This window comes from Hypomesus nipponensis, chromosome 28 (genome assembly GCF_054491055.1).
Source record: "Hypomesus nipponensis isolate SF chromosome 28, ASM5449105v1, whole genome shotgun sequence".
In the NCBI taxonomy this organism is placed as follows: domain Eukaryota; kingdom Metazoa; phylum Chordata; class Actinopteri; order Osmeriformes; family Osmeridae; genus Hypomesus; species Hypomesus nipponensis.
This window is the reverse complement of record NC_140388.1, coordinates 11712501-11737294: the sequence shown is the minus strand read 5'-3', so window position 1 is coordinate 11737294 and position 24794 is coordinate 11712501. Positions and strand designations below refer to the sequence as shown.

The following is a 24794-nucleotide window of genomic DNA, read 5'->3' as shown; positions in this document are numbered from 1 at the left end:
TCAACAGCAAGCCCCAGTAACCACGCCTCCTGCTCTCTGTGTTGTCAAGCGGTTTTTCATTATCCCTACACTAATGGTGTGCTTGTTCAGATTCGGAATATAGTGTCTTGTAACTGAACACAGTAGATTGGTTTGATTTCTAAGACTGTTGAGGGATTTCGGTAGGACACAGCAGGCTAGTGTTTGTCAGAATACTTCCATGCTTGTACGGAGCTGTTTCTGGAAAGTGCTGTGTGGTTGGAGCCTTGGGCAGGCTCGACTGTGACCGTCCAGACAGAAGGTGTGAGGGTGTAATCCTGTCCAGGAGCAGAGGTAGTAACTCTGACGTGTCCAGTCTCACACACACTAACATCCCCCTACACACACACATCCCTCTCTTCACACACACACACTAACATTCCCCCCTCCACATACTTCCCCACTGACATTAACATCCTTCACTAATCCCCCCCCCCCCCCCCCCCCCACACACACAAACATTCCCCCTTACAGAGACACACTTCTGTTTCCCATCACAGCCTACTGGTCAACTCAGTACATGGATAATGAGGCTCAGAGCCAATACACAAGTAGCCAATGTGTGTAAACCACACCGATCCGTGTAGCACTAGTTACATTTCCCCAACTACTTGTATCCTGTAAACGACTAATATAACACTCAGAGAGAAGGGAGGCAGAGCTCTGTCATCTTTATTCAAACTGAGATCTCGCTCACTTCAAGTGTGCCTGTTTAACGGAGTGAAAAGGCTAAACGAAATAAATCCCGGTTTCTGTTTGGCCAGTTTGGCATCTGTGTGAAAGCCAGTCCCAAGCTGGGAAGCGGTATGTGAGGTGCTAGACTTTACCGAAGGAGAGGTTTAACTGCTGGTTTCTACTCTTGCCACCTCTGTGGAAACCCACCGTTGTCATGGCAATAAAATAATGTTGATTTGGGAAAAGGCTCTCACTAACAAAGACACATAAGTCTGGCACGGACTCGAGCAGTACAGGTTTCATTTTTTACAGTTTTACGAGCAGTGGAATAACCATTTCTAGGGTTGCGTCTCTGTGAGAGGCCAGAAGGAGAAAGAGAATGTGTATTTTAGGTCAGCACTCACCAAATGGATTAATGACACTTGCCAGATCCCTGTTAAGATAAGAAACATCTTGCTCTGGTTTCCTAATACACACTCCCCCAGCACCCCCCCCCCCCCATTTGTCCCGACAAACACAAAGAACAGCATCAGTGGGTACCGACAATTAACATCCAATCAACTTTCAGCTCACTTTATTGCTTGGCCGTCATTACAAACCATGTGAAAATGTTTTCCCAAAATGTATTTCAAAATGTGAACAAAAACAGATTCGAAATTCCACTGTATGACACCTTTGGTGAACATTTTTTTTTTTTTATCAGAAAAACAATTATAAATTGGTGCAGTATTTCAAAGGCAACCTGAAGACAGACTTGATGGTGATTGGGTGTGAGGGTTAAAGGTCATTCAGACGTCACCACGACATGAGAGAATTATCAAATCCATAGAATACAAATAAAAGGCCTACCACTTGCAGCGAGAAAAACCCACCCACTGTTTTTCCGGCACATTCCGGGTACAAAAGGTTGAGTAGATAGAAAATAAGTCAAGTTCGGTGTTCTGTGTTTACGTTTAACAGTAGCTACTCTGAAACATACAAGGCACAACCGACGTTATAATCACACTGAACCGTCTCAAACCTCTCGTGCCTCAGGTTTCACAGTCGTATCAGAGATTTGTCGTTTACAACAGCGGAAGAGCGGACTAAATGGAAACGGAAGGATTTTTAAAGAGCGAGGGACAGAGAGACGCAGGGTCGAGGAGAGCCCTCTTCAGCGTCATGGTTACAGGGGTAGGTGATTCACTTCCTTTCACAGGCCAACCGGTTAGATGTCCATTTCAAACTGTGCATCATCTCCTATAGGACAAAACACAAGACAACTCATAAACGTTGCGCGTTGATACGCTCCCCGCAAACTTCAGACCACAAACAGTTGCGCTTTTTCTGAAGGGAACCCTTCTGGAGGGATTCTACCACCAACGTTTGTGGAATCTGTGCTCTTACCAGCTCCGCTCTTGTCAGCAGGTGGGACGATGATGTTGTTGTTGACGTTGACGAGTGGTTCTCCCCTCTGGGCCTTGTCCTGGAGGCTGAGTTTGGACGGAGGGCTCGTCACCCCTGGAATGTCGGGCAGGCAACGAGGCGGGGTCCTGGCCACTGGGGACCTGCGGCACTCCAGGAGAAACTTCCGATCGTAGATGATCCTGGTACCTGAGAGGAGGAGAGAGGACAGGGGTGGAGGGGAGGGGGGGGGAGAGGTAGAGGGGGTGGAAGAGGTGGGTGGAGTAAGGAGGGGGTAGAAGGGTGGAGGTGGAGAGAGGGAGGAGGTAGAGGAAAGGGGGTGGAAGAGGAGGGTGGAGGAAGAGGAGGGTGGAGGAAGAGGAGGGTGGAGGAAGAGGAGGGTGGGACAATCAAAGCATTCTTTGATGAGTAACATGTGAGTTGTGACGGACGATCTGGAATGTTTGAAAGAGCCCAAAATAGTATCGAAAAGCACGGGCAAACTCTGCTCTCTGAGGGGTCAAATGCACCACTCACACACACACCTGCTTATCAACTCTGTACTCTACTTTGATCATAATTATATTGAGATAGAAAGTTAGAGGTACAAAGTCACGATAGGCCAAGTGCAGTGCAGCTTTTGAAAGATGAGACATCTCAAGACAATCTTTCATGCTGTTCTGGTGTTAATCATCTCTAAATCTATGTCGAGTTGCGTCAACGAGTCAGCCGCCACCAAGTGGCAGGCGAGGAAGTGGAAGGCTAAGTCCCATGACTACCGCTTTTAATGATCAGATGCCAGATAACATAAATGACGTCGCTGCGGCTCCTTCTATAGAAACGTTCTCCGGAGTAGCTTATTCTTGGTGTAGGTTCACATGTAGCCTATAGGGTAGGTGGCATACCTCTGCTGTCTGAATTGCACATACGAGACGTCATTACCATGAACTATTGTCCGACACTGAATTGCACACCAGGTACACAAATGTGTTACAAGGCACGACGTAATGAAATGCCGTGCTGATAAGGTTGGCCTCCGTGGAGTTTTAATAAAGTTAGCATAGCTACTGCGTCACAAGTCACAACAAGGATTGACCATGTGGCTGGCCTTAGTTGACCACAAGATGACAACTCAAAAGAAAACCTCTATATTTTCACGATTAATGCTCACCTGCAAACACCCGAGTAAAGGAATTCGCCTCAAACTCAGAAAATCATAAAGGTTCAGAATAATTCTTGCCACATGCATTCGCCTAATGAAACTTCTCAAGCTTTTAAAACAAGGGTGGCCATCACATTTTCTGTCAAAGCTGATTTCTGGTTAGCTAGCAAGATAATCTTCTGGCTAACCCCTTTGTCTGCATGACATTTGCTATAGGCATGTCTGTGGTATTAAAACAACAACATTAACGCAATACGTTCCGTATAAGGTCAACGCTATTCTTTTGCGACGTGTTCGCTAATTGTACAACATTGCTGTGTTTAGGGAACAGATGACAGTTCACCTCCAGGGGTTGTGCTAAACAGCGTTCCTCCGGGAGTTGTGGAGTAATCGTGGGGCATGTGCTCCGCGTCGTTAATGGTGACTCTCCTTGTTGTTGGAATGGCCTTGCTTGTGGCGTTGTTCTGACAGCCCGTAGACATCTTCAAAACACTGGATCGTTCGCTTTATGATTGACTATGGCTAAATTTGACAACTTGGAGACAGCTAGCTCGCTATACTTGCAAACAACAAAACAGTCTGTTGTTTCTTCGTCTTTGCTTTTTTGTTCCCTTGTTATTCTCTCATATATACAAATAAATAACTTCCTGTTTCATAATGTGTGCAAATAATAGTATATTATCTAAACTACTCACATTCCCACACGCAACCTAAATAACTGGCCAGGGTCTTTTTTAAAGAACCTACCAGCACGTTCTTCCACTCAGGCTCAAGCAAGCACTCACACAAAACAGGAAAGAGGTGTAAAGAGCTAGCCAGATACATTGCGAATATTTTGCCCCCTATTGGAACCTAACGTTATGACATGTTTGTGATCATTTGGGTAGACGAAGTATTTCCTCCGGGTTAAATTTGGTTTGCACCAGACCAGAGAATGGTTCGCACGTTGTCTGCTAAACAACACGATATGCTACGTCTTCTACATAGAACGAGAGGGTCGTAGCCCATGCTGTGCCATATTGAACTTGTAGCCTGTTATCTTTTTACGACCTTCTATGTACGCACGTTTTACACACAATGCAAGTTACCTTGTATGCTTCCTTATGAAGACACTCACAAACACAGACATTTCGTTTCTTTATTAATTTTGTAAATGGTTTGAGCTGGTGTACAGGGTAAATTGTCTATAGATGTCTTTCGGATTTCGTTTGATTAAAAGGCTTGTTGTACATATATATTTTTTTCTCCATAATTGACCTCTTTGTAACAATAAAAAAGCCAACAAAACAAGATAAAATACCTACAAGGACCTTTTTATTCCCAGGATGCAGGCATTACCCATAACTCAAACAGTCTCTTCTATGATGCTAAAAGTACATCCATAACAATAACTATAATCCCGGTTGACAAGTAAGGGTGCATAGCATTCTAAGTAAATATAGATATTTTCATATATTTCATATATATAGTAATTTATATTAAAAACATTTTCTGTGCATGTGCGCAGTTGCATTCCTTAGTATTGAGTAATATTCTATTGCGTTAATAAGGTCTTTATCCATTCTAAAGGAGTATACGTGTGTTCACTGGTTTTTGCAACAGTTTATATTTTTGCATGAACTCGGTTTACCGTTTGTCGACAACTCAGTAGTCCCTCAATGCATGTTTTAGTTTTTTTCCCACTGTTACATTTGACGCAGTCCATACCCTTCCTCCCTCTCCTTGCACTTAAATGGACTCCTCCACTCAAACTGTCACTGTAAGAAAGCCTTAGAACTGGCTTAAATCTGGCGGTTGGGAGCTGTTGTGGTGAGGAAAAACACTTGTCATCTTCAAAGCCTAGCCACCAGAGTGTGTTTGTCTCCAAGAATGGTCTAACCCTCTGTACCCTTCTGGATCGCCATATCCTGTCAGCTCTTCCTGTGGACCACACCCTCACCTCCCCCCCCCCCCACCACCACCCCTCTCCTCACACCCGTAATGGACATCCTTCATAAAGGCCCTCAACCCAGAACCCCAGATCTGATACATGTGTGTGTGTGTGTGTCAAGTGTGCGAGGTGTTTCTTGGCTGGTCTAAAGCTCTACAGAGAAAACCGTGATCACCAGGAGGCACACTAGTCTGCTCCCGTTGGCCGTCTGTGTTTCGTCACACTCATCGTCCTCAACTCTGTCAAGACGTTTCAAAACAATGTCCTAGGCTGAGGTCTCCTGTCTGTCTCTCGCTGTACCCCTTACACATGAACTGATGAATGCACAAATGTATATATAAATATATTCAGATCCTGAGTCCATTTTTGCTCCAGTGCCAGCCGTGGGAGGTATCCATACTGCTAGGAAGCAAGGTTGATCCGGATGGTGTGAAAATAATTCTGATATGTCGGATGGCACAGTGAGGTGATGCCATGGTAAACAATGTGTTGCATGAAATATGTCTCAATGTTTTGCTGTCAGGTCATCGCTAGTTCCTTAACATTGTCATACAATCACCACTAACAGTATTATCTCTCCTCCCTTCTGGATTCTATATCAGCTCTGAATCTACCAGCACACACACACACATGCACATACACACGTTTTAATCCCTTATTGAACGTGAATATGAATATTGTTAAGGCTTTAAAACAATTATGCGTGGACACATTCTTGCCACGCCAGCATTTCTGTGACAACATTCCCTGGATAAGTAGCGAGATGTGGGGTTCCTATGTAGAAGGAGATGGTTTATATGAAGTAACTTGTTTCCAAACCCCTCAACGACCTCCACAAGCAAACTTATGCTAAGACTGGCACTCGAACATTCAGATTTGGACCTAAACTACATTGACCAGTGTTCCCGGTCTTAGGCCTCTTTCCTAAAGAAGATCCATTTCCTGGTCTGACATCATTTCTGATTTCAAGAGGAGGTAAGTTGCAGCTAATAGCAGAATAGAATTTTAAGCTTCGAAGAGATCATATGACGATCTCCACACTTTCCACCCCAAACACAAACACACACTCAAACATCCCCCTACACAGATGAAACAAATCGACAAAACCCTACTCATGTTATTGCTTTCTTTTTAAACATAGCCGTGCCGGGTAGAGATCTAGGGCGAGAGAGGAGGAGAGGAGGAGGAGACGTTCAGGCGGGGGTGTAAGGGATCACAGTTTGTGGGGTCAGTATTACAGTTTCTCATCACAGTGATTCGTGGCTAGCTGTCTTTGCAACGCTCCCTAAGCTACCAGGAGAACACAACCAACAAACACTAAAGCTCAACACGTCCAGGAGAACGTCTATGCTCGACCTGGGGAACATCTAGACCAGATAACACACGTCAGGCTTCTATAGCTTCTCTCTCGGGCTTCAGACTGTCTACAAGACCAGGGTTCTCCTGGACTGGAGAGCTGTCACCGTTCAAGGTCAGAGCTACTATCTTGAGGAGATCCTGCCCCCTGCTGGTGGAGGCCTGAAATGCTACATGCTCATTGAGAGGAAGGCTGGAGGGAGGGGAGGGAGGGGCAGGATAGGACACTGGCTGAGGTGATTGGAAGAGGGTGGAGGGGTGGTGGCTAGACTCAATGAGGTGATTGGAGGAGGGTTGGGGCTAGGCTTCCTTCATCACCTCAACCACACTGCTTCCAGAACCTCCTCCCCTCAAACACACAGGCTGCATGGGGGAGGTTAGAGGCTGGGGGGTGGGAGTGTTAGAGGCTAGGCTATGGGGGATCGATGGGGGGGGGGGGGGGCAGCAGAGACGTCCGCCCTAAAACACAAAGAAGAGTGTGGTTCCTAGTGTGGAACCTAAAATGCCCTTGTAGTGACAGGACAGCCGAAGACACGCACAAGACCGACACACAGCTTTCTTCAGACACGGAAAAGACCGGGTGACAGGCAGGAGGACACGAAGGTCGTTTTGTTTTCAGACCCAGGTTGATCTCAGGTCACAGGATGATGTAAAGGGTCACGTTGAACCATACAGGGCACACAGGGAGGGGGGTATTGTCACATGAAACACAAACTCTCCGAAACTGACTGTCACACACAGCGTTTTAGTGCATAATAGTAAATTGTACAACGCCAATGTCCTCAGAGGAAGTTTAGGCTGCTGCAGGCTACTGAACGAGAAACTGGAAGAGTCCAGCCAGTGTGGCAGGGAGAGAGAGTAACTCGTTGTCTAATTCAGAGTATTTTTTATAATCTCCATTTTCCTAAATTTCATACATACGAAACCTACGTTGTTTCTTAAGACAAGGGCCTTCACCCCCCTCCCCTCACCTCCCTCACCACCTTCTCCCCCATTACCCCTTGGAACTGCAGTTAATTAAAAACAGGCCATGCGGCAGCTGTCACTCATGCTAATACATAATACAGGAAGCACATTTTGGTTGCTAGTTTTTTCTGTTGTCGTTTTTTTTTTGTATGTTTCTGTTTGGTTTTTGTTTTATACGAAATCATGCTTCGAGCCAAGTAGTTGATGTTTTTCTTTTGTGTGTTTGTGTGAGTGTGTGATTGTTTCTTTTTAAAAAAAAGGTACGAAAACTACAAGTAAATCCTCTTCTCGTCCCACTTTCGCTCGCCGTCGGTTGCGGTTGTCGTTATGGAGACGGTGTTTGTCGTCGTAGTTGGTTCTTCTCTCTCCTCCTCCTCCTCTTTGTCACGGGGGCTCCGCTCCTCCGTGTTCACCGGCTGCGGGTAGGTCATGTGTCTAAGTAGGGTGGTTTCGGTGAGGGGGTTGAGTCCTGCGGAACGACAGAAAAACACAGGCGACGTGAGATGCGAAGCCGCCGGAGCAGAGCCACAGGAGAGCACCCTGTAGGCTTAACCTCCACGTCCAGATGGCTGTCCTCCTGTCAGCTGGTCCATGAGCCAGCCAGCACAGGGAGCCATCACTGCACCAGGTCTACAGTCCTAACAACCGCAACACTGGTGGGGACTGACTTGAAAACGCACATTTTCTACGTGGAAATGTTCCCTGTTCAACACATTCGGGTCGAGACAAGCTCACTGACTTACTTTACTGTACTGTAGCCTGCTGTATGTTAAATGCACAAGTCCATACACAAGGCAACAATTGACAGTTACTGGATTAGCTTTTGTATTTACAAGAAACCGTTTTCTCTAGTCGAGTTCTATTTTAGAGTGTTAAGGCAAGGGTCAAGCACTCTCTCTCTTGGCACCAGATTAAGACACACACACACACACACACACACACACACACACACACACACACACACACACACACACACACACACACACACACAGGTGTTCCGAAGTGTCTCCATGCACGCCAACAGACAACTGGCCTTCTGTCTCTGACCTTTGAAACTTTTCTATTAGTAGAACCCTTCTTTAGCCAAACTGGTGAAACACACAACAGACAGAAACCTATATACCTGTATTAAACACCATGTCTAACTCTGTACATCCAATAGACAATCAGTACTAAATACTGTGACCCAGTCAAACAAATCTTATTCCGTTATATTAAAGTGCAGAGCGCAGGTGCAAGCCAATCCTGCATTTTTACTGTCGTGCTGCTAGACAGACTACCTAGCTACCACACACACGCTCCCTTAGCAGCGATCAACCAAAAAGTACAGTATTAGTTTAATTCTAATCCACACCAACGCTAACGCCGCAGTGCTAACGCTAGCGGTCGTTAGTACTTAACGGCGGTTACAACCGGGTCTATTTAATCCAGAGAGGCTGGATTAAACGTGATAGCCCCCCAGGCTCTGGGCCCTACCTGTGGGCCCCGCGGCCAGGTGTTCCTGCCTCACTGCTTTACTCTCCGCAGACTGGCACATTTCACTATCTGAGCACCCTTCTTCACATCCACAATATCCGGCTACGTCAGGGAGGGGTGGAGGGGGGAGCCGGAGGCGGGGTGAACGGGGGGGGGGAGGAGGAGGTGGAGGAGGGTGGGGATAAGGACGAGGAGGAGGTGGAGGGGGATAAGGAGGAGGAAGTTGAGGAGGTGGAGGGGAAGAGGAGGAGGTGGATGGGGATAAGGAGGAGGAAGAGGAGGAGTTGGAGGAGTAGGTGGAGGAGGAGAAGGTGGAGGAGGAGGGGGATAAGGAGGAGGTGGAGGGGGATAAGGAGGAGGAAGAGGAGGAGGTGGAGGGGGAAGTGGAGGAGAAGGGGGATAAGGAGGAGGAAGAGGTGGAGGGGAAGAGGAGGAGGTGGAGGAGGAAGAGGAGGAGGGGGATAAGGAGGAGGAAGAGGAGGAGGTGGAGGGGGATAAGGAGGAGGAAGAGGAGGTGAAGGAGGAGGAGGTGGAGGAGGAGGGGGATAAGGAGGTGGTGAAGGAGGAGGTGGAGGGGGAGGGAGACAAAGGAGTTTGTTAGTAGGACATCAACCAGAGAAAGGAGAAAAGAGAAGAGGGAAGGATGAGGGATGGAGGGAGGGAGGTGGAGGGATGGAGGGAGGTGGAGGGAGGAAGGTGGAGGGAGGGATGGAGGAAGGTAGAGGGATGGAGGGAGGTGGAGGGAGGGATGGAGGGAGGGAGGTGGAGGGGGGAAGGTGGAGGGAGGGATGGAGGAAGGTAGAGGGATGGAGGGAGGTGGAGGGAGGGATGGAGGGAGGGAGGAAGTTGGAGGGAGGGAGGTGGATAGAGGGAGGCATGGAGGGAGGTGGAGGGAGGGATGGAAGGAGGGAGGTGGAGGGATGAAGGGAGGGAGGGAGGTGAATGGAGGGAGGTGAATGGAGGGAGGTGGAGGGCGAAAGATGGAGGGAGGGATGGACGGAGGTGGATAAAGGGAGGGATGAAACGACAGAAATAAAAAATAAAAAACGATGGGAAGTGAGAGGAGAAGATCAGGAAAGTGAGAGGAGAAGATCAGGAAAGGAAAGGAGACAAGAGGAGAAGATGAGGAGAGAGAAAAGGAGAGACCAGTGTACAGACAGCCAAGACAAGAGGAGAAAAAGGGGTGGGGGTGGGGTGGACAGGAGGGGTGGAAAGACACGAAAAAGAGAAAAAGGAAAAAGGAGAGGCATCAGAACCATCGACATGAGAGAGAGACCTGCAGGGTGAAGTGATACAGTCACAGTCAGGGTTAATGGACCAAAGAGTTTTAATGGAGACAGGAAGGAGAGACAGTCAATGTTGTCAACAGGGGGGAGGCCAGACTGACCAAAACAACAGTTAGTTTAAGTTTAACTGTAAATAAACAGACATTTTACAAGGAACTTCAGGAAACACAGCAGATATGAAACAGTGACTATGGAGGTGAGCATTGATGACAGTATTTTGGCGTTGCGGCAGGCTGAGTGGAGATGGAAGCTTCCGAAACAGGAAGTAGAACTGTGGCTTCCTGCTAGGGGCATGCAGGACAGAGAGGCTGAGCATTGGATGAAGCAGGGATGGGTGAGCCTGGCTGGACAGATTATGACTGGCACACACACACACACACACACACCTTTCAGCCTGGCTAACCCCTACACAACGGCCCATGCAGGTTTAGCCCGTTATCACCCGCGGCAGGTGAGCTGTAAAAAGCTCAGAGCCCGACCCCACAACCCAAGTCCTCCGGTGCAGCATCTAAACCGCAACAAAGTCGACTGTCTCAGACTCTTGGAGACACAGTAGCCGTCTACACACATGCCCTGAGCAGCGCCCACACGATCCTGGTCCTCCTCGACGCTGATCGCTCTGGGTCGGGGGGGGGGGGGGGGGGGTCTTGCCCAGCCACGGAGCCCAGGTCGCAGGCTGCGGGAGGAGGGGGGGGGGGAGCCACCTGCGGGTCAGTATCCCACCTTGCTGCTGTCACGGCCCAGGATGGCGTAGTTAATGAACTGCTCAGACTCAGCCTCCAGTTCGGTGGAGTCCAGGACGGAACTCTCGATGCTCACTTCCTGACCGCCCTCCTCCCCAGAGCCCTGGCCTCTACGCACCACCTTACGCACGGTCTGCACACACACACACACACCACACACACACACACCACACACACACACACACACACACACACACACAGGGGAGGGGGAGGGGGTGACAGTGGGGAGTGGGGAAGAGACACAGACCGGGGAAAAATAAAATGTTGACAGAGAAGGCAGAGATGAGAGAGAGATCGAGGAGGAAATGACATTTGGACGGAGGTTAGGTTCTGTCCCTGCCTCTTTGGATCTGTCACAATGTCAGTCAAACATTGTTTCCCCATTCTGGTCGGGGAAACACACACACACACACAGACCACTCTTAGGAAAACGTCCCATGCCAGAGGAATTTGGTGATGTCATGATTATCGGTGTAATAATCATACAATGAGTGTGAGTGTCGTCATGGTAACCAGAGGGAGGTGTGTGTGTGGGGGGAACTGGGTCACAGACCCCCAGTGCATGCTGGGATTGCTGACCTTCTTGGTGACAATGTTGCCGTGTTCGTCCGTGAACTGCTCCTCGCTCACCTGCTCCCCGGGGAGGTCCTCCGCCTCGTCCCCCTGGAACGACAAGGAGCGCCACGTGAGGGATCCACACGTTATTTAAAGACATCCTGCTGACCTTTTGATGTTTTCTCACTGCACCGGCAGACAAACAAACGTAACAGTTTTAAACGTACCCAAGCTCTAGTCAAATATTTTTGCACCATAACTTGATAGGTTATTTTTTGCAGTGTGTGTATGTGCTGAATACAGTATTACCGTACATAGTTAACACAATTAAGCTGGTTATCTCTGGGTGTGTCCAGGTTTACCTCGTGAAGGAAGGAGTTAGTCTGTGGATGGGAGTCAGTCTGGGATGGGAGTTAATCTGTGGATGGGAGTTAGTCTGTGGATGGGAGTTAGTCTGTGGATGGGAGTCAGTCTGGGATGGGAGTTAGTCTGTGGATGGGAGTTAGTCTGTGGATGGGAGTCAGTCTGTGGATGGGAGTTAGTGTGTCTGATTGGCTATGGGAGCAGGGAGGTGGAGAGAGGAACAGGGGAGACAGTGTATAAGACAGAGAGAGACAGAGAGAGACAGACAGAGAGAGAGAGAGAGAGACAGAGAGAGAGAGAGAGAGAGAGAGAGAGAGAGAGAGAGAGAGAGAGAGAGAGACAGAGAGAGAGAGAGAGAGAGAGAGAGAGAGAGAGAGGAATGTGGAACAGTTTAAAATAGATCCCCAAAGAGACTCCCTGTTTACGACTGTCACCAGCTTCCGTAACCCAGACACCAGAACAGAGAGAGGGGAGGGGGGAGCAGGGAGAAAGAGAGAGGAAAAGAAAAGAGAGAGCTAGACAGAGAGATTAATGATCACCACAGACGCAGAGACAGCGTCATCAGGAACAGTAGTCCAGGGTGAGTTAGCTCTGCCCCAGCCACAGAGAGAAAGGCTTCATGCTAGTATCGCTATCACCAGTATCAACCTGCAGGGCGCTAGCTTGGCTATTTATCAGATCACGCAGAGCCATGAGGTCCTGAACTGAGCCTGGTAGTTGTGTTGATACCAGCTTTGGGGTTGAGGTTGGTGGGGAGGGGGGCGGTGGAGGAACAGGGAACAACACACAACCAGCTCAGATGTTCATACGCTCACTGTCAAATCCCCAAAATAGCCAAAAGAGTCCATTCATAGCAGCGAACATATTTATAGAGCAATGCTAGCTGTACTGTATACAGTAACTTCCATACTGTAGGCAGCTGCCGGCTAAATCTGGGCCTGCAGTGTTCTTTAAACATACAGTAGACAAGAGTCTCGAAGAAGAAGAACTGTTAAATAATTCCAATCTAGGAAACGTTATCGTCTGTAGTTATAACTTAATTCATGACTCCCACACGCTCCCTCTCTCTGTCTCATTCTCTCTCCCTCATACTCTCCCTCCCTCTCTCCCCTTCTCTCCTTCTGTCTCTCCCTCATACTCTCCCTCCCTCTCTCCCCTTCTCTCCTTCTGTCTCTCCCTCATACTCTCTCCCCCTCTCTCCCCTTCTCTCCTTCTGTCTCTCCCTCATACTCTCCCTCCCTCTCTCCCCTTCTCTCCTTCTGTCTCTCCCTCATACTCTCTCCCCCTCTCTCTCTGTGGGGTACCTTCAGGATGACCCTGCGTCGGACCACGCGCGTGGTGACGTTCTCCTCCTCGTCGGCCACGCCCTCGGCCTCGCCCAGCTCGCGGTCCAGCTGCGCGTGCACGTAGGTGAGCACAGTGCGCACGGCGCCGCTGGCGATGTGGATCACGTTCTGGCAGCTGATGACCAGGAAGGCCAGCAGCACCAGGCTGAAGATCAGCTCTGTCACCAGGGCCCACATCCCCTTAGCTCGCCTCTATCCCTCTGCTCGCTACCCCGACGCCACCGGCGTCACACACACGCTCACACACACGCGCGCGCTCGCGCCCCGAAACCCGGGTGACGCCCTCCCCCCACCCCCTCGCTGGTGTGCAGTAACAGCTGCAGGTCTATCTATCTCTGTCTGCCCGCGTGTTCTGTTTGTTTTTCTAGGTTTCGAGATCCGTTTTTATCCGCCGGTCGGGGCTGGAGGTTTTATTCCGTTTGTCGGATCTCTTTTTCTTCTTCTCTCATTCTTCCTCTCAGCCTCTCTCTCTCTGTGGGTGGGTCAGGGGGAACGGAGGGACCCGGCCTTCACACGCGAGCGGCTGCAACCTTGGAGCCGTCTGTCTCCTCTCTCTCTCTCTCTCTCTCTCTCTCTCTCTCTCTCTCTCTCTCTCTCTCTCTCTCTCTCTCTCTCTCATAGCGGAGCGGTCATGAGAGCTTGTGAGGTGGAGCTATGTTAGCCTGCTAGCTTCACGTGTGACAGACCACGGATCTGGTGACAGACTGGACCAGTGACAACCCCAGGCTATGTTTAGCCTGACACACTGTTTGTGCCCTTCTTGGGCCTTCTGTGCGTGTAGTACGTGTGTGTGTGTGTAGTAGGTGTGTGTGTAGTAGGTGTGTGTGTGTGTAGTAGGTGTGTGTGTGTGTAGTAGGTGTGTGTGTGTGTAGTACGTGTGTGTGTGTGTGTAGTAGGTGTGTGTGTGTGTAGTAGGTGTGTGTGTGTGTAGTAGGTGTGTGTGTGTGTAGTAGGTGTGTGTGTGTGTGTGTGTAACAGGACATGAAATCATCCAAACTAGTCAAAATAGTTTTGGAAGGCAGTCAACCTGTGTAGCATCTTAGTTTTCACAACCATGCTGAACATGCTTCAACTTTGTCGAAATGTAACACAGAATGCATCCATTCGGAAATGTCAATGGTCTGATATTACAAAATTATGTTGGTGAAGCTGATACCACAAGACCATGCTGTGTGTGTGTGTGTGTGTGGTACCACATATCCCTCCTAAAATTGGTTTGCTATCAGGTGCATATTTTATGTTATTCCAGAGTTACTATAACAATATTATGACATTCGTTACTGATTTAAAGGTTGAACTTAAAATGATGGTTAAAGTAAAATAGTTTAAAGATTAAAAGTTTAATCGTTTAAGGTTTAATCGTTCAAAGTAAAAGTAAAATAGTTGAAATTAGTTTAAAGATTAAAAGTAAAATAATTTAAGGATTAAAGGAACACAAATTATTTTAGGGTTATGTGTAGGGTTAGGGTTTGGTAAAATTGTTTATCATGGAAAAATTGTTCAAACGTTACAAGTAACTATCTTGAAAGTTAAAACCAAAAATGATTTCACAGTTAAAAGTGGGTCTCCAGACCCCAGTAAAGCGTACGGAGCGAGGCGACCTCTGACCTGTCCACGTAGACGGTCTCCGTCCCAGCCGTGCAGCTCTGGGACCCTGTGAGGGAACCCCAGACCCTTCTCAAACGGCTGGGTCCCCCGGAAGGTTCTCTGTTGTGTTCCCCTCAGGATCTCCGAGTGGCCCATGTCCCTCACGGGCTGCAGCAAAGCCTCCTGGGACACGCGCCCGCCGTCCCCATCCATGGCGGCGCGGACCGATGACATCACGGCGTCCACGGCCTGGCGCGGCTGGGAGCCCACCCAGGCCTGCGTGGGGTCTGTGACGGGGTGCCAGCCAGGGCCCGACTGCTCCTGCAGGTAGGACAGGAAGGAGCCGCCGCCTCCGCCACCGCCGCCGCTGTTACCACTTCCTGCTCCGCTGCTGCCGCTGCTGGCCTCACCCGACCTGAGGGGAGAGAGAGGGGGAACTGAGGGGGGAGTACTGGGGGAGGGACTGGGGGGCAGTAAGAGCTGTAAATTGTTGTATGAGGGTGTTTAGTACAGGAGGTGTTTACATCATCGACAGTCGACACCTCGGTAGATTAGCCAATAAGAACAAGCCGTGACACAGTCGACGCCTCGGTAGATTAGCCATTAGACAAGCAGCCCCGGGGGGGGGGCGCGTCGTCATGCGGTTGCCATGCCGACGGCGTCCAGAACTCACCTGTCCCCGTTGCGGTCGACCACGCGGCTCAAACCGGGAGAGTCGCTGAGGCGTGCGTACACACGTTGCTGTCCTGCAACAAGAGAAAGCCCTTCCTCTGAGCCTGGCCCTCCTCCTCCTCTTCCTCCTCCTCCTCCCTCGCACGCCGCGCTGCCGAGCGCCTCCGCAACGTCCGACCTCACGGCCTCTGACCTCTGACCCATGTCCAGCCCATTAAGGTCAACCCCGGCGAGGGTGGGCGTGGCCGTACTGAACGAGGCGGGCGTGGCCGCGCTCATCTCCGAGTCAGCCCCCATCTCCGTGTCGTCCTCCTCCAGCCCGCCCACGCCCCCCGCCCCGCTCGCCCCGCTGGCAGCGCTCCCCGGCCGGCCCAGGCTCCCGTACGGAAGTCCCAGGAGCCCCTCGGAGTCGTCGGCGTTGCTGCACTCCAGGGAGGAGTCCTCCACGGCCACCAGAGAGGGGCTGTTACCGGAGGGCCACACCTGCACGTCAGACATCTCCATCAGGGTGTCTTCTTCGGTGGTGGCGATGGGGGCACAGTCCAGGCTGGAGACCTCCTGCCAGTAGGGTTCGGTACCCAGGGGGGAGGGCAGGCTGTACTGCATGGAGGCTGGGGAGAGCAGCTCCTCCTGAACCAGCCCATAACCTGGAGCGAGACACAGAGAGGGAGACTGACACGAACCCCCCGCCTCGTTCCCCCCTCCAGCACCGGGACCCCAGGGGAGGGGTGCCACTGTCCAAGAGGACAGGGCAGCCAGAGGGAGGGGGAGAGAGGGGCGGGGGTTAGGGGGACAGGGGGAGGGTTAGGGGGGAGGGGGCTAGCTGGAAGAGATTGGTGCAGGGACTGAGGGAGCCGGGGGGGCACTCTCAAGGGGATGGGGGGCGGGGGATGGGGGGCAAGCCAGACCAGCCAGCACCAACATAGAGCAGCTGTGTCAGCAGCAGCAGGCGACCAGGGCAAGGACCAGGACCAGGACCAGGACCAGGACCAGGACCAGGACCAGGACCAGGGCCAGGGCCAGGGCCAGGGCCAGGGCCAGGGCCAGGGCCAGGGCCAGGGCCAGGACCAGGACCAGGACCAGGACCAGGACCAGGACCAGGACCGTGTCCTGGTGTCCTGGTGTCCTGGTGTCCTGGTGTCCTGGTGTCCTGGTGTCTGTTGCTGCTGCACTAACTACCCACCAGCAGGGAGGACCACAGTCCCTTCCTCTCCCTGGTTCACACACACACACACACATGCCACACACACACACACATGCCACACACACACACACACACAGGCTTACACACTCACACACGTTCACGTAACCTCGGACATGACAGGCAGGTTAAATATTATATTCAGGCTGTATGGCATGCATGCAAGCAATCTCATTCCCACACCATACACACACACACTCTCTCTCTCACACACGCACACACACATCCAACCACACACAACAATAAACAATACAAACAATTTAGAAATCAACAGAAGAGAACCATTTACCACAAAAGTGCACTCCAGTCACGTAAATTTTTCACAAACAAACAGACATTTGAATACAGAAACAGTTTTCACGTATAAAGGAGACAACCAATTTAGTTTTTCGATGGATTTCTTTTTTAAGTTGAATTAGGAAAATATGCTTCTCATGGGCCCATGGACACTCGACTCAAGTCACTCCAGAAACCGCTGTGAATCTTCATGTGTATGTGAACGTTCATTCTCAAAGAGGAAGTAAGATTTGGGGAAGGATGTATGGGGATGGTAGCGTGAGGAGTGAAGCCCTGGGCAGGGGTCAGGGGTCAGGGCTGACAGGACGACCCCGGTCTGTCCACGTGATGCATGATGATCCTGCAGGAAGTGATCTTGTTTACATCCTGTGAGAATATCTGACTCAGGTGCATTCTGAGTGCAGTGCCTTCCTCCATCTCTCAGCCATCCCTCCCTCCCTCCCTCCCTCCCTCCCTCCCTCCCTCCCTCCCTCCCTCCCTCCCTCCCTCCCTCCCTCCCTCCCTCCCTCCCTCCCTCCCTCCCTCCCTCCCTCCCTCCCTCCCTCCCTCCCTCCCTCCCTCCCTTCTCAGTCTCTCCTCCCTCCATCCTCCATCCCTATTCCTCTCCCTCCTTCCTAATTCCCTCCTCTTTCCTCCCTGCCTTCTCCATCTTTCCTCCCTCTCTTCTCTCTCCCTCTCCCCATCCCTCCCCTATTCCCTTAACCCTCCCTCCCTCATGTCCCACATGTCCTGTTTCAAGGTCAAAAAGGAACTGGAGGCATCAGCCACATATGCAGCATATTGGAGTAGGAGAACTAGACTCACATCTATGCAGAATCAGATGGCATGAGCACTGTGATGGACCAGCATTGTGATGGACCAGCACTGTGATGGACCAGCACTGTGATGGACCAGCACTGTGATGGACCAGCACTGTGATGGACCAACATTGTGATGAATGTGTCTGTGTGTAGGTGCGTCAGTTAGCCAGAACCACCACAGGCCTCCAGTGGAACAGAAGGACAAACACAACACAGAGACATATCCTGACAGAGAGAGGGAGAGGGAGGGAGGGAGGGAGGGAGGGAGGGAGGGAGGGACGGAGGGAGGGAGGGAGGGAGGGAGGGAGGGAGGGATGGATGGAGGGAGGGAGGGAGGGAGGGAGGGAGGGAGGGAGGGAGGGAGGGAGAGAGAGAAAGAGAGAGAGAGAGAGAGAGAGAGGGAGAGGGAGAGGGAGAGGGAGAGAGAGAGGGAGAGGGAGAGGGAGAGGGAGAGGGAGAGGGAGAGGGAGAGGGAGAGAGATAAAATGCAGTTTGTGCCCCTGTATGTGTGTGTGTCTGGTGTGTGTACGTCTGCGTTCATCTGTGTGTGTGTGGTATTGTGTATATGGTGTTTGTGGTGTGTGTTTGTGTGTTCCTGGTATGTGTGCTTGTGTGTGTGCGTGTTAAAAGACAGGGGTAACATGATTCGTTGCTGGTGGTGAGTGTTGCTGAGTGTGCAGTGGGTATTAGAGAGGCTTGCTGGCAGAACAAGACCAACACCATCTCCAGACGTCCAGCTGAGAAGGCCAAAGGACATCATGTGTACGGGATCTCTTACACCAGAGAGTGTGTGTGTCTGGTGTGTGTGTGTCTAGCGTGTGTGTGTGTGTGTAGTGATGATGATGAGTGGAGACGTTGACCCGACCCTCCTGGTAAACAAGACGTGTATAAACACACAGTAAGTCGAAGTACACACACACAGGAAACACACACAGGAAACACACACAAAGAAACACACACAGAGAAACACACACAGGGACGACACCTGGACGTACTAGGTGAAGGACTGACAGGGAGGAAACAGAGGCACAGTGAAACACACTCGTGAAATACAGTACCTTGGAAAAAAAACACACAGGAAACACACAACACACACACACGTCACCAAGACGAAAGGAAGGTTTACAGGAAGTGATGTTGCGAGGACAGGAACCGGCCCCCACAGACGTCACTCGCAAGGCACACGCACGCACACACACACACACACACACACGTTGACCGATACACAAGGACTGTCACATCGTAACACCCACACATGAACAGGACGGTCACTATGCAGAACCGAAAAAGACCCGGAGGCTTTTTCACCCCCTGGAGAGGAGAGATCGTCACAGATCTCTGTCGAAGGAGAAGAACAGAGAAGAACAAAGGCATTCTCATGCTCCAGGGGTCGAGGCCACGCCTCTCTTCCTCTGTTAGTCCCATTCTGGCAGGTGTCGTCACATGCACTGCTTCAAGACTACATCTCCCAGAAGACACTGCGGCATGCCCCTCGGTCCGATGCTTCCATGCGAGCATAGGAGAGGCGGGAGATGAGGGTGCTTCTGGCTACATGCACATGCAGACATGCAGGAGGACAGGGAGGAGGACGGGCCGGGAGAGGAGAGGAGGGAGGGAGAGAGAGAGAGAGAAGGACAGGGTAGGAGGGAGATGAAGAGACAGGGAGGGGAGAGAGGAGGCAGAGGGGTGGGGAGAGACGGAGTGAGAGAGAGGGACTCCTCTCCCCTTCTTCCTGGGGGCTGAGGACGGTGTGCGAGAGGAGGGGGGCTCACAGCAGACGGTTAAAAACGTAGATTTTTCCAGAGTAGGAAACGGAGAAAAAAAGTAAAAGAGTTCGGAAAAATGCACAACTCGTCGTAAAAAGAAATTAAAAAATAAATTTATAAAGATGAGGGCCGGAGGTCAACATGAGGTCGGCATGAGGTCAGAGTTTGGAGAGGAGTGAGAAGGAGGAAGAGGAGACCAGGCTGCAGATGACATGTCCAGAGAAACACAGAGACAGAGATAGAGAGAGAGACAGAGAGAGAGGGGGGGGGGGGGGCAGATAGTCAAAAGGAACAAGTACGGGAGCCCAGAGGGACAGACAGTGCAGCGACCCCCCCCCCCTCAGTCCCCCCTCCCCCCCCCAGAGAGATCCCCCCCCGAACCCATGCACACACAGGCTGAGAGAGAGAACATTTGGACTGTTACGGTAACCTAGGCTTCATCCTCCCTGCTACGTACTGACCACAGCGTTTCTATGACAACCTAGCATGTCGTCGCAGGGCTGAGAGAGAGGAAGTGACCCGCGCCCGAGTTCGACGAGACGAGACTGCTTGTGTGCTAGTCTACTGGAGGATTCTGTCTCCACAGGACTGTCGGGTTTCTCAAATCATCTCGACTGGAGATTCCTCTTCTTATGGTGCTTTTTCAAGCCAGAGACAAGGAGATCACCTGGGATCACCTGGGATCACCTGGGATGGGCTGGGATGGGCTGGGTCTAGGAGGGTCAGTCAGAACTCAGTCAGTAAGAGATCTTCTTGAAACAATCACCTTATCATCATCGAGTGAACAGTGTTTAGAGACAATAACCTGGCTGGCTGGCTGGCTGGGGGGTTGGCTGGCTGGCTGGGGGCTGGGGGGCTGGCTGGCTGGGGGGCTGGCTGGGGGGCTGGCTGGGGGCTGGCTGGCTGGCTGGGGGCTGGGGGGCTGGCTGGCTGGGGGGCTAGCTGGCTGGCTGGGGGGCTAGCTGGCTGGCTGGGGGCTGGGGGGCTGGCTGGCTGGGGGGCTGGCTGGGGGGCTGGCTGGCTGGCTGGGGGCTGGGGGGCTGGCTGGCTGGCTGCAGGGATTGTCTGCTAAGAATGTGACCACCTGGTCACTCAGCGTCAAAGGACAAACCTTTGGGAGTCCGACAGACAGACGGACAGCAGACAGACAGGCGGACAGCAGACAGACAGGTGTCAGATCCACTGCAGCAGTGATCGGACTCTGCCGTCTTCCTCATGGCCACAGGTCTATGCATCGTTACATCACCTCTCATTGCTCCAGTTCTCACAAGGGTGGGCCGCCTTCTCCCTGCCCTGCCCGGACCAGTCCAAACCAGTCCAAACCAGTCCAAACCAGTCCAGACCAGTCCAGACCAGGGCTGTTCACAACTGTCCATGCCCGGAGTGAAACTGGAGTCAATCTGATGTAGTTTATGCATGGGGAACAAACCATGAGACAAAGGTGTCAAAGCCTGAAGTGACCAACAGGAGGACTGGGCGGAGGGCAGGCCTGGTCTGGATGCAGATCGGAGGTATCGCAGCACTTATCCACACAGCCAACACAAACACACCGGATCTCACACCAACCTCCATCTTTGCGGAGACCGACTCGAATGACGCCAACACCCAACGCTGCATTTATGCTGTAACTGTACTGTCATGTGTAGACATAAAAATGCTAACACATCCAATATTATAATGAGGAGTTGTTATGTACTTAAATTCTACCACAGTGCAAGATTGACTTGGTTTTGTAGTCAATTGTTCATACTTATCTTATCACAGAACATGAAACTACGTCCCAAAAATCCCAGAATTGAACATTAAAAGCATTAATATTACAAAACATCTCACTTCATTAATTCAACTAAAGAGATCTTAATTGGAGCTACAGGGGAGTTTGATGTGACAGGAATGAAGCCACTTATCTATTTTTATTCATTTGACATCTAACCTTTATTCAACTACGAGAATGACTCTCTGAGATGAAAATCGATGCTACACATCACAGACACGTCAGGTATTACAGACACATGTCAGATATCACCGACGGAAGCTGGAGTGTCTTGAGTCCTTGTAAGGGCTGTTGAGAGAGCCTTGTAGATGTGACGCGACCTGGCAGCGGCACAGGAGAGCAGAGGGGGAGAGGCGAGGGAGGACGGGGGAGGCAGGGGGGAAGGGTGTTTAACTGGTTCTGGGGGTCCAGGGCTGAGGGGGGGGGGGGGCACCTTACCATTGGTCAGGGGGGGCACCTTACCATTGGTCAGGGGGGGCACCTTACCATTGGTCAGGGGGGGCACCTTACCATTGGTCAGGGGGGGCACCTTACCATTGGTCAGGGGGGGCACCTTACCATTGGTCAGGGGGGGCACCTTACCATTGGTCAGGGGGGGCACCTTACCATTGGTCAGGCCCGGGGAGGCGTTGTCCCTGTTTGTGTGTCGGCGTCGGCTGGGCTCTCGGGCCTCCTGGCGTCCGCTGGGCGGCGGGGCCTGGCCCTCCAGCATGTTGACGATGTCCATGCGGTCGATGCTCTTCAGAGCTGTGTACAAACTCTCCACTGCACAGAGAGAGGGACACGGAGGGATGGAGAGAGATGGAGAAAAGACACAATGAGAGAAATGGAGGGAGCGAGGTAGGGAGGGATGGATGGAGGGAGACATGGAGGGAGGAGAGAAGAGTCCAGAGACAAGCACGGGAAATGGGATAGGGAAAACAACCTGGGACAGGCCAGTCCCCGACAACGTCAACCGACAGGCCCACCAACCAATCAGATGGGAGGATGGGGGAGAGGGGGGCGGGATCTCTGCTACTCACTCTTGGCTCTCTTGCCCTCACGGGTGGCCCATAGGTTGAGCAGGGTGGAGCTCTGCTCCAATAGGGAGTTGGGATTCTCCACGCGTATTTTGTTGATGTCGTCCACGCTGAACTGCAGCTCTCTGGCGAGCTCTGTTCAGGAGGAGGAGGTGGTGGAGGAGAGAGGTGTGTGGAGAGGAAGGAGAAGTCTCTTCATTAGCGAGTCGCTACACGGTAGACACAGAACCACAGACACAAGCACAGACACAGACCCACAGATGCAAGCACCAGACAGACCCACAGACACGAGCACAGACACACACTCATTCACTCACCAGCCCAGCTCAGTCCCAACTGCTCAGCTATCAAAGCCATCTTCAGTTCAGTCCTATCCATGGCGCTCATTGATGCTGCAGAGACCAAACCACCACGGACACTTTAACATGGGAAGGTGTTAAACAGTGAGCTGTGACTGAGGGCATGGACAGGACTCATGGAATCTGAAGGTAGGGATTTTAGGGTGGGGTGCTGGGGGTGGGGCGCTGGGGTTGGCGCTGGAGGGGGGGGGGGGCGGGCTTGTGGTTGACCAGGTGACCAATGAGAGGCCTTTACCCATGGCTGGTTCAGTCAGGCCACTGTATCTTTCCCTCAGGGCCAACGGGGTCAAAGTTCGCCTGCGGTCTTCGCTTCCCGCCGTCTGCAAAAACGTTTTCGTAATGTAGGCAGAATACTATGAATACAATATAGATATATCCAATAGATGGATCATAGACGACGGTTTAGCTCAGTGGTTAGAGCTTTTGACTGCATATCAAGAGGTCGCAGGTTCAAATCCCCGTGGTGACATGGTGACGTTACCTTGATACAGGGGGGCATGGTGACATTGAGGTTGCAGAGAACATGTTGGCTGTCTTCGTACTTTGTGGTTTTTCTCAGGAAGGAGAGGAAACCAGCTGGCTCCTTACTGCTGTCTCTCACCTGGAGAAACACAGGAGACTGTCAGGGAGAGGAGGAGGAGAGAGAGAGAGAGAGAGAGAGAGAGAGAGAGAGAGAGAGAGAGAGAGAGAGAGAGAGAGAGAGAGAGAGAGAGAGAGAGAGAGAGAGAGGTACAGCAGCAGCAGGAACCTACCTTGACAGAGACGGGAAGCCTGTTGTCTTTGAAGGCCTGGAAGCTGAAGCAGCGAGGCTGCTGGGTAGCCTTCCTCACAGGAACCAGGTTCCCTGAACACTCCAGGTGCAGCGGCATGCCCTCCATCACCTGCAGAGGGCGCCACACACCAGACCACACACACACACACCATACCACACGCACACACCATACCACACACACACACACACACACAAGTTAAGCACCTCAGCTAAATATTCCACTCATTAGACACCCCCAGCCCCCCAGCCCCCCCAGCCCCCCAGCCCCCCAGCTCCCCGGCCCCCCAGCCCCCCTGACCTCGATGTCTCGGCTGCGTGCCACCTCTGTGAAGTTCTCGTGCTGCTCCAGGGTCTTGTCCATCTTGTCGTCCGTCATGCAGTAGCAGCGCAGGCGGCCCTCGCGCGCCTCGTTCATCTTGGCGAACACCACAAACTTGGCCATGTAGGGCACGGCTGACAGCTCGCGGTACAGCAGGTTGGCGAACGACACGGCCTCGGCCGTCCGTGGACAGTCCGACAGCCAGAACCTGGAACCACGACAACATGTGGAACGTTCTGGAAAAGTTCTGGAAACATCTCTCTCTCTGTCCTTTTCTCTCTGGCTCTCTCTGTCTCTCTGTCTGTCTCTCTGTCTCTGTCTCTGTGTCTCTCTCTCTCTGTGTCTCTCTCTCTCTGTATCTCTGTATCTCTCTCTCTCTGTATCTCTCTCTCTGTATCTCTCTCTCTGTATCTCTCTCTCTGTATCTCTCTCTCTCTGTATCTCTCTCTGTATCTCTCTCTCTGTATCTCTCTCTCTGTATCTCTCTCTCTGTATCTCTGTATCTCTCTCTCTCTGTCTCTCTCTCTCTGTATCTCTCTCTCTGTATCTCTCTCTCTCCCTCTCTTTTGTGTCAGAGGTCAGAGGTCAGACGTGGACGTACCTCGCCGACACGTTGGTGGTGAAGCTGGCGCAGTCTTTGGAGTAGACGAGTTTGGTGGTGCCGGTGATGTCCTCCCACTGGGCGGGGGCGGTGCCTCCTGCAGCGCGGGAGGGCGGGGAACGTCAGCCAATGGGAGGAGCCGAGGTGTTTGAGGTGTCATTGTGTGTGTGTGTGTGTGTCGTACCGATGACGCTGCAGAGCAGGCGCAGGCTGGTGGTGTCCCCCTCGCCCGCGTCGCGGGGGCTGTCCCTCCAGGAGGGGGGCAGGGGGATGCGCAGGCCGATCGGACGGTGGAACTTGCGTCTCCGTGGCTCCACCGTAACCACGGGGCTGAAGGTTGCCTGGTTACCCAGCAGCTTTGCAACCAG

The 24794-nt window shown here is 51.8% G+C and overlaps 2 protein-coding genes across 3 annotated transcripts in view; both read right to left on the bottom strand.

Annotated features, from left to right (window-relative positions):
* Positions 1-1250: 1250 nt before the first annotated feature.
* Positions 1251-4047, bottom strand: LOC146220047 (eukaryotic translation initiation factor 4E-binding protein 1-like). Its single transcript, XM_084695026.1, has 3 exons — positions 3582-4047; positions 2080-2286; positions 1251-1932 (listed from the first exon to the last, which is right to left on the bottom strand). The coding sequence occupies exons 1-3, from the start codon at positions 3718-3720 to the stop codon at positions 1901-1903; spliced, it is 378 nt and encodes a 125-aa protein (XP_084551152.1). The 5' UTR covers positions 3721-4047; the 3' UTR covers positions 1251-1900.
* Positions 4048-7249: 3202 nt separating this feature from the next.
* ank1a (ankyrin 1, erythrocytic a) overlaps positions 7250-24794 on the bottom strand; it is a 40712-nt gene continuing 23167 nt past the window's right edge. The window contains exons 30-44 of one of the 2 annotated variants that reach the window (XM_084695169.1): positions 24611-24794; positions 24427-24523; positions 23805-24033; positions 23487-23615; positions 23216-23335; positions 22970-23054; positions 22693-22767; positions 22379-22510; positions 21963-22121; positions 15520-16165; positions 14868-15261; positions 11575-11658; positions 10976-11128; positions 8967-9068; positions 7250-7959 (exon numbers count right to left, since the gene is read on the bottom strand). The exon at positions 24611-24794 is cut by the window's right edge and continues 21 nt beyond it. In XM_084695169.1, coding sequence (XP_084551295.1) covers positions 8997-9068; positions 10976-11128; positions 11575-11658; positions 14868-15261; positions 15520-16165; positions 21963-22121; positions 22379-22510; positions 22693-22767; positions 22970-23054; positions 23216-23335; positions 23487-23615; positions 23805-24033; positions 24427-24523; positions 24611-24794 — 2559 coding nt within the window. In that variant the 3' untranslated portion in view covers positions 7250-7959; positions 8967-8996. Of the gene's footprint in view, positions 7960-8966; positions 9069-10975; positions 11129-11574; positions 11659-13217; positions 13848-14867; positions 15262-15519; positions 16166-21962; positions 22122-22378; positions 22511-22692; positions 22768-22969; positions 23055-23215; positions 23336-23486; positions 23616-23804; positions 24034-24426; positions 24524-24610 lie in introns of those variants that run through there. The other variant, XM_084695168.1, reaches the window with a different exon arrangement.

Bases quoted from the DNA above. Each gene is read 5' to 3' on its own strand.
- LOC146220047 (XM_084695026.1), bottom strand. From the start codon at position 3,720: ATGTCTACGGGCTGTCAGAACAACGCCACAAGCAAGGCCATTCCAACA. The intron at 2,287-3,581 runs GTGAACTGTCAT...TCCTCCTCTCAG, and splicing joins GTTTAGCACAACCCCTGGAG to GTACCAGGATCATCTACGAT. The intron at 1,933-2,079 runs GTAAGAGCACAG...TTTGTCCTATAG, and splicing joins TGCTGACAAGAGCGGAGCTG to GAGATGATGCACAGTTTGAA.